The 8,373-nt window shown below is 41.5% G+C and overlaps 1 protein-coding gene across 4 annotated transcripts in view; it reads left to right on the top strand.

Moving 5' to 3' along the window:
- gria2b (glutamate receptor, ionotropic, AMPA 2b) overlaps positions 1 to 5,859 on the top strand; it is a 47,954-nt gene extending 42,095 nt beyond the window's left edge. For 2 of the 4 annotated variants that reach the window (XM_086105877.1, XM_086105879.1), the window contains exons 15-16: positions 1,603 to 1,851; positions 4,012 to 4,160. In XM_086105877.1, the coding sequence (XP_085962003.1) occupies positions 1,603 to 1,848 (246 nt within the window). In that variant the 3' untranslated portion in view covers positions 1,849 to 1,851; positions 4,012 to 4,160. Of the gene's footprint in view, positions 1 to 1,602; positions 1,852 to 4,011 lie in introns of all 4 variants that reach the window. The other 2 variants (XM_086105876.1, XM_086105875.1) reach the window with 1 other exon arrangement.
- Positions 5,860 to 8,373: the final 2,514 nt, after the last annotated feature.

Genomic DNA, 8,373 nt, shown 5'->3' on the forward strand with positions numbered 1-8,373 from the left:
CTCCTAAACGAATATACGGGAGGCTAAAAGGAGCCCCTCTGTTTGTGTCAGATCCCGAGTGATTTTTGGACCAATTTGTCTCCCCTCTCTGTCTCTCGTTTGTAACGGCTTGGCCCGTTGTCGTGGGCAACCTGTGTAAATGGTCCTTGCACAGTACCCCAAATTTTGAGAAGACACACAATGCTCGGGCTGGATTCACACTGCAGGTCCAAGTGCCCAATTCTAACTTAAAGCCTGAACTGATAGACAGAATTTACAATACCTAGCATAGGTTTTTATATCCGATGCCACTTCGTTTACATTTTGTGAACACGAGAAAAAGCATGTAGACATCAAAGTGGGGAACAATCTTAAATCATACAAATATCAAACGTTACATTGCGTTTTGTCAGCCTGGGCCTCTGGTCTTCTTCAATTGGTTTGCCAATATCATTATTTCAAGGTCGACAAGGGCTGCCTGATTTATGAAAGGCGTGCAACCGCGTGCAGATCAAAATGCAAACAGATGTGGAAGCCGATCTACCCACTGGGCCAATCAGGATTGCGTCTGCAAAGTGCATTTTCGCACCTTGTGGGATGTCAGATGATCGATTTTGTACGTGCAATGTGGTTGCTCAAACCTGAGACCAATTGCACTGGCTGAATTTACACCCATAAATACTTCTTCTGGAATACTGGTACAAACCAGCCCGGGAGGCGGTGCCAGCATAACGCGAGCAAAATGAGAAGCGGAATCTCAGAAACAAAAAGTATCGCAACATCACGTCTGTTCGGCAATGCAATATTGGAGCTTTGAATGCTCTCAGGCACACGTGTCACAACCATCGAAAGCCGACCTGCCACATCATTTTATGTGACCTGCCAAGCATGTGCTCCATGATTTTTGCTAAAATACCCCAAATTTCAAATTGGTTTGACTTGCTAGCATTTATTGTTACCAACCCTGTTTTAAAAAAAAAAAATTAAAAAGTTGGAAAATATATTTTTTAACTGATTTCTAGATTTCTAAACTAGTCTGTTTTGTATATGTGATTATACATTTAGAGGAGTTCACAGTCGTGATTGCCCTCCAAGGGCAATCAAAACTATGCCCGTCACAAAAATTAGTATGACACCCCTGCTCTCAGGGAATGACTTTGAGTCAGTCACAAGAAGGAGTCATGCCACGTTCCCATTTTGGTGTCTTTGACTCATTTTAGTACATTGAACAATTGTTGGCGCTGGCCTTTCACAGAGCGGTTTTCCGTATGCAGTCCCAGTGTGAGACACAATGCTACGCAGGATGGGCAGAATTGAATTCATGCGGTGTCAATCCAGCCGTGAAGTAAACGACTGCTGCTGCATTCCATTTTGACTAACCTCAACCCACGATTACTACTGCTGCTTTCAATCTTACCCCAAGTGACCAATCACGCTATCTGTCTTGTTTTTGTTGTGATTATTGGATGTTATTGTAAAGAAACAGTAAATGATTCAATGTGCATTGGTATGTGGTTCTGTTGTGTTGGTGTCTTTTATTTTGTTTTTATTTTATTTTATTTTTTGACGCTGTCGCTTCTTCCGCTGACTGCTGTGTCGTATGCGTCCGCACTCCCCCCGCAGGAGAAGACCAGCGCCCTCAGCCTGAGCAACGTGGCTGGGGTCTTCTACATTCTGGTCGGAGGGCTCGGCTTGGCCATGCTGGTGGCCTTGATCGAGTTCTGTTACAAGTCCCGAGCCGAGGCCAAACGAATGAAGGTGGCAAAGAATGCACAGAATATTAACCCAACTTCCTCGCAGAATTCACAGAATTTTGCAACTTATAAGGAAGGTTACAACGTATATGGGATCGAAAGTGTAAAAATTTAGGCGGTAGGGACACGAGGTTTTCATAAATTCCCCCAAACTTGCACGCTTTTTTTCGGCTCCATCCTTCGTTCCATCCTTCAGTGTTAGTGAATGAAGAGGTTGGCCAAAGGATCGTATGTAGTGGTGACTTATGATTTCCTGAGAGAAAGACATACCAGCCACACGCACACTCTTTTGTTCAAGCATAATGATCGTGTTTGGAACAAGGACTGTCAGCGCCATGCTGAAAAGGGGAAAGAGAAACACTCTCAAACATTCATTTTATTTGCCAGAATTCTTTTTTTTGGGGGGGGGGGGTCAAATTAGTTGGAGAAAGGTTTTCACTCAACGGTTAAAAAAAAGGTCTAACTGTTCTAGTGAAATCACGACGAAAAGGAGAGTGTGATGCTAATGATGAGTATGTAGCATCGATTTTATCCAAAAAAGTGGTCAGATATTGCAATATTTTACTGGGCAAAAGGTGGAATGTGATCAACTTTATGAATTCAGATCATGACCCAAATATCACACAGGAGGTGAAGAATGGTGTTACAGTTGGAGTGACTCATCACTGGAGTGAGTGGTGCATCTTAAACAAATCGTAATGTTAGATTGCATCAGACCTAGAGTGAATCTTATTGTACTTAAATTAAAATGTATCGAATATAATGAGAATTGCAGTGAGTTGACTCATTACTCGTAATTCAGGTGCAGCTTAATCGTACTCGCATTGTAATTAGAGCGAATCACATCGTATTCAGTGAATATAACCGTCGCAACTAGGTTGAGCCATAGCGTCCTCACGTTGTAATCGGAGTATGCCATCCTAACTCGTAACTGCTGCTAATCATATTGCAATTGAAGTGAATCGTACCAAAACTGGAGAGAATCGTATCGTACCTGGAGGAAGTCGTTTTGCAATTGATTTGTGTCAGAATTGGAGTGAGGCGCGAATTGCATTGTGGATTAATGAATCGTATTGCAAAGAATTAATCTTATTAGAATCGGTGTGAATCGTCGTAATTCTAGTGAACCCTATTATCATTAAAGTGAATGATATGTATATATATTTTTGTGAATCCTGCAGTAATTGAAGGAAATTGCATCATAATGGAATCATATTGTGATTGCAGTAAATCATGTTGTAATTGGAGGCAGCTGTATCATGTTCAATTCCTGTCGTACGTCATTTCATAATTGGAGTGAAACGTTTTGTAAGTGAAGTGTGACCTACTGTACATTGTCATTGGAGTGGGTCGTTTTGTCATCCAAGTCAATTGCACCACATCTTAATTGGAGTGAATCGTAATGTATTGTATAATTGGACTACAACAAATCAGAAGTGGAGTGAATCGTATTTCATCCTAATTGGAATAAATTGTATTTATCTTAACCGCAATGAATCAAAATTGGAGTGAATTGTATATTGAATTGAATCGTATCAAATCCTTATACTTCATCTTACTCCACGATAGTTAAAGGGAATCGTATTGTGTCGTAACTGGAATGAATCGCATAATTGTAGTGAATCACATCGGAATTGGAGTTATTTGTATTGTATCGCAAATTATACTGTCATAGTTGGATTTGATAGGTTCATAATGTCGTGAATCGTTGAGAGATACTTTGCATGGGAGCTATAGTAGTTAGGTGGCTGACAAGCCAGCTAGGTCGGTAGGTAGCTGGCTAGTCAGCTAGGTAGCCAGCTATATAGCTAGCTAGGTAGCTACATGGATACAATAACAGCCAAAGAAAGTACCAAAAACATTACATGAGATTTTTTTTTTTTTTTAATTCTAGATGTTAAAATTGTTCAAATGCCAAACAACCACTGTCGGGTTTTTTTTTTTCCTTTGAGCTGATGGCGCTGACTCTGCTTCGTACGTTGTCTGTCCATTTAAGTTCCCTTCAGACCATGCTCATGTATGACTGTTGATGGCCACGCTTGTCAACGCCTCTCTCCTAGTAGAAAACACATTGTCATGCTAAATTAATGCTTGCCACCATACCATACGCGCATCCTCATTCTTGCGTCGTGTCGCCGCCACCCACGCGCACCCTTTAGTTCTCATCTCCATACATATTTATCCATATATTAATCTTTCACGCTTGCGCACTTGGGGAAAGACTTGCCTAACTTCCTTGTTTGTGGGAATGTCCCTCCCCCCCTCCACCACCCTGCAGATGACTTTTGGAGACGCCATGAGGAATAAGGCGAGACTTTCGGTCACCGGGAGCACTGGGGAGAATGGTCGGGTGATGACTCCGGAGTTCCCGAAGGCCGTCCACGCCGTCCCGTACGTCAGGCCCGACATGGGCCTCAACGTCAGCCTGACAGACTTGTCCTGATCCCAGACCAACTTCCGAGTGCCTTACCATGGTTTCAAAAAGTAAAGAAAAAAAGCGCTTTGGTTCTTTTTTTTTTTTTCTCCCGAAATCCCGTTACCCCCCCCCCCCCCCCCCCCCGTCCCCTTCCAACGCTCCCTACTCTTGCTCGCTGTTCTGGCACTTCTTTTTCTTGAAAGGGAACGTTGGAGATCACAAAGACTTGGTCCCCGGTCAATATTTTCAACAACAACAAAAAAAAGGGCAACCCTGGAATATCTTGGATTTTTTTTCCCTTTTCTAAATGTGTGGAAGCGAGGGGTTGATTGACAGCAGTTTCTCCCCAAGTCATGAACTGTGTGTATGTGCCAGCGTGTGTGTTAATCGGTCGCTACCGCAACGTCCCAAACAGGAAGCACATCCCCATTCTAAAAATGTGAAATAGTCCTTTGAAGTTTTTCTTAAGAAAAGCCCAAGAAACTAGAAACAAAGAAACTATTTTTATGTATTTTCACAAAATAGCTTTTCAAGATACTCGCCGGCGTGTGTGGAGAGGAAAGGAAACAATAAGAAGCAGCGACAGATATCATGTAATTAAAAACCTGTATATTTTATTCGTTAATATTTGGTGTTGATACGAACTATATGTCAATGCTTGACAGTTTTGGAATCTACGTTTTCGCTCTTCTTTTTCAACTTATGTGAATTTTTTTCCCCCCCTCACTGCCCTCCGTTTGTTTGATTTTTCTTTTTTTTTCCTGCCGAAGACCAGAGTTGTTTGTTGCGCTTTCAGGAGGAAGTGAACCTGTTTACACGCCATGAATGCAAAATATATACATTAGAAAAACAATGGAAAAGGGCCGTTCAAGAGGCATCGATACCCACCATGCGGAAAAATGCCAAATAAGTGACGGGTGCCAAATCTTAGTGCCAGTAGATGATGAATATAGAGTCTTAATATAATCAATCAGTCATTTCAGTGAATGTAAATGACTTTTTTTTTTTGTAAACTATAGTTGTACAGTCGGTGGTGATGACACTGCTAATAACGATAAATAGCCTTTTTTTCCGGGGGTTGTGTTTTTGTTTTCCATGTATTTTTGCATCCACCTGACGAAGACGTAGCAGCGGTTTCTGCATGTCGTTTGCCGTTGTTGTGACGAGACGGGGGGGGGGGGGTTTCTGTTTTCATTACTGCCAAAAAAAAAACCACACACACACAAGCGTTTACATTTTAACGTAGAAGTCGTGACGGTGTTTGAAATTTTCAGAAAAAAACAAAGACATAATACACACACACACACATGCATATATTTTGTATAAAAGAGGTAACATTTGAAAAAAGCCTAGCCCCATTTCGATAATATTCTCAAAACGACTTTAATGAACGGACATCAGAATTGTTTTGTTTGTTTAAGACAAGCACTTCTGAACTCATAAGACTCACTTTATCTCTTTTATGAGCTGTAAAGAAACCCCGTGTAAGATACATTTGGGGCAATTATATGTATTATTCTTATCATAATTATGATTACTATGGCTGTGGTTTTCGTTTTCTGACAATAGGTAACACGCATATACTTGTAGTCGCTTCTAAGTTCCATATGGCGTAAATGCAGGCTATTCTCACTGACATTTTGTATTATGGAATGTGTGCTAACTTGTTTATTTTTGGGACTCTTTCTTAAATAAATTTCAGAAAATGGATGATCTCTGCGGCTCTCCTTTGTGATGCAACAAAGTCAAATCAAAAAGTAGTTTGGAGTTGAAGAAGACTTCTGGAGAAACGGTGCTTCTATATTCACACAAGCCATTTTGAAATGGTGGTGGAGCGTGACTTGCGCCCACAATGCAACACTTGCACAAATCTTCAAGGTTTTCGCAAGTTAGACGTCAAATTTTATCCTACTCCCCCAAAGTTGTGTGAACCTTCTGCAAAAGAACACGGTCTTGTGTGATGATGAAGAAATCTCTGCGAGCCTTTCCAGTTAGTCGGAATGGGACTTTGTGGAACAAATCTCGTGAGAATTCTGCAAAATCATACAAAACTTCCTCAGGCTTTGTGCAAATTCAACCAACTCAAATGAGACACGTTGGACTCTCATCTTGTGAGACTTCCTGGTAAATTGTGGAAGACTTCCGAAAATCTTCTGCGGATTCTGCTAAATTAACGCAATAATCCCTCACATCATACGAGGATTCGGTGAAGTGTCAAATCATACTTCTGTAAAATCATGTGTGAATTCCTTAAATGTGGGGTGTCCAAACTACGGCCCGAGGCCTTTTGCAGCCCGCCACATCAATTTTTCAGCGGCCCGTGACGAGCGACACTGGTGCGTGAGCACAGTGCCGAGAGCTCAAGAGTGAAACCCCGTATCGGTGCGTGTACTGCTTTAAGAAAGAATCACGTGACCAATACAGGAACTGAATCGTTTGAATGTGCCGCGCCAAAGTGTGTTTATAAGGACACAAATTGTATCAACATGTCGTGGGTTTGTTGGCTGGAGTTTTGCGAAATTATGGATCGTTCTAAGATGTTTTCCCCAGTGTGGAATAATTTTGATCTTGGTAAATCTTTTTCTCCTTCGAGCATTGTTTACTCTTACAGTTTATACATTTGTTTTTTACGGCGGCGCATTGCACCCACTTTATCAGTTTATCAAGTGAATGACCTGTTATACATATGATAGGTCAGTTAAAGAGCCTTACAGTTGCTTTATTCATTTTATCTTAGAATTGTGAGATCCTCCATAATTGATGTCCAACGCTGCCTGTCACAAGCAAACACACCCAGAAAACCAAGACCCTTTACAATATTGGAAATGGAACCAGAAAACATATCCACATCTGCATCAACTTTCATTTAAAACTCTCTGCTCACTATCGTCATCTGAACCATGTGAAAGAGTATTTTCTGAGGCTGGGGAGCTGCTGTCTAAGAGGACAAATCGCCTTGGAGCAGAGACACTCCAAGAACTTTTGTTCCTCAATAAAATTTCATAAACTAATAAAATAATAAATCCATAAACTGGAGACGTTTTTGTCTTTTATTTCACATGATTTTACAAAAATGTTCTACATAAGTTAAAAATCTGAATTGTAACTCAAATTTGCTATATTTTACATACCAACTCAGTTTAGCATTTACACAAACAAGGAATTTCTTTACCTGCAATGATTTTATAACTACTGCAGGGTACACTATTGGGTGACCAACACAGTGCTGACACAGTTTGTAAAGTGGGTCAATACACTCCTTGAGGTATCATCGTCCCATCGTCCCCATCACTACCCGTGACATGACAAAAAAGTCGACACTAAAACCCACATTAGACATGCGGGGCAAGGTTAGTTAAAAAAGGTGAAGGTGGGCAGAATGAGAAGGGAGGGTGTCATTACTATTAATATATTTGTTTATATACTGTCGAACATTTCTTTATATTTGAAGATACAAATAAACCACATAGGATAAAAAGAACACAATTCATCTTCAAAAACAATTCAAAGGCAAAAAAGAGAAACGGATTCTTCCACTTAGTGCTCTACGGCTGATTTATGAAGTCATCACATTGATGATCCTCAAGTAACTGTTTGAAAATTTGTCACGTAGGAGTTTGTTCTTTTTCGGGTTCCGAATGCAGAGATGGGATACGGTTGGTGTCTCATGCAGAGCTGGATCTACCCTGTGAGATAAACGGTTGTTGTTTGGACACCCCTGCCGTAAATCTTGCGAGATTTACGGGAGTCATTCGGAAGCTACAAGGTACTATGATCACACGTGATTTCCTCAACTCTTGCAAGACTAAGGGTTCTATTTTGATAGACTGCCGCCCGTGGCCTTGACGTAAAAACAGACGGAATTTCATTTTTGTGTCGGCGCGAGTCCAGTCTACCATCAGGTGCGTGTTTGGAGCCTCTCTGGGCGTTCCGGCTCAAGAAGTTGCCTCGCCCCCGAGTCATCAATTCCACCACCTAAGACAAAGACAAAATCAAGTCGTGTGCTAGTTCCTAAATTATGCAAGACATTTTCAAATCTAGGGCGGCCCGGTAGTCGAGTGGTTAGCACGTCGACTTCACAGTGCAGAGGTTCAATTCCAGCTCTGGCCTTCCTGTGTGGAGTTTGCATGTTCTTCCCGTGCTTGCGTGGGTTTCCTCCGGTTTCCTCCCACGTTCCAAAGACATGCATGGCAGGCTGATTGAACACTCCAAATTGCCCCTAGG

The sequence above is a fragment of the Hippocampus guttulatus genome, chromosome 2, assembly GCF_054856545.1.
Source record: "Hippocampus guttulatus isolate MCC_2025c chromosome 2, RoL_Hgut_1.0, whole genome shotgun sequence".
NCBI classification, from domain to species: domain Eukaryota; kingdom Metazoa; phylum Chordata; class Actinopteri; order Syngnathiformes; family Syngnathidae; genus Hippocampus; species Hippocampus guttulatus.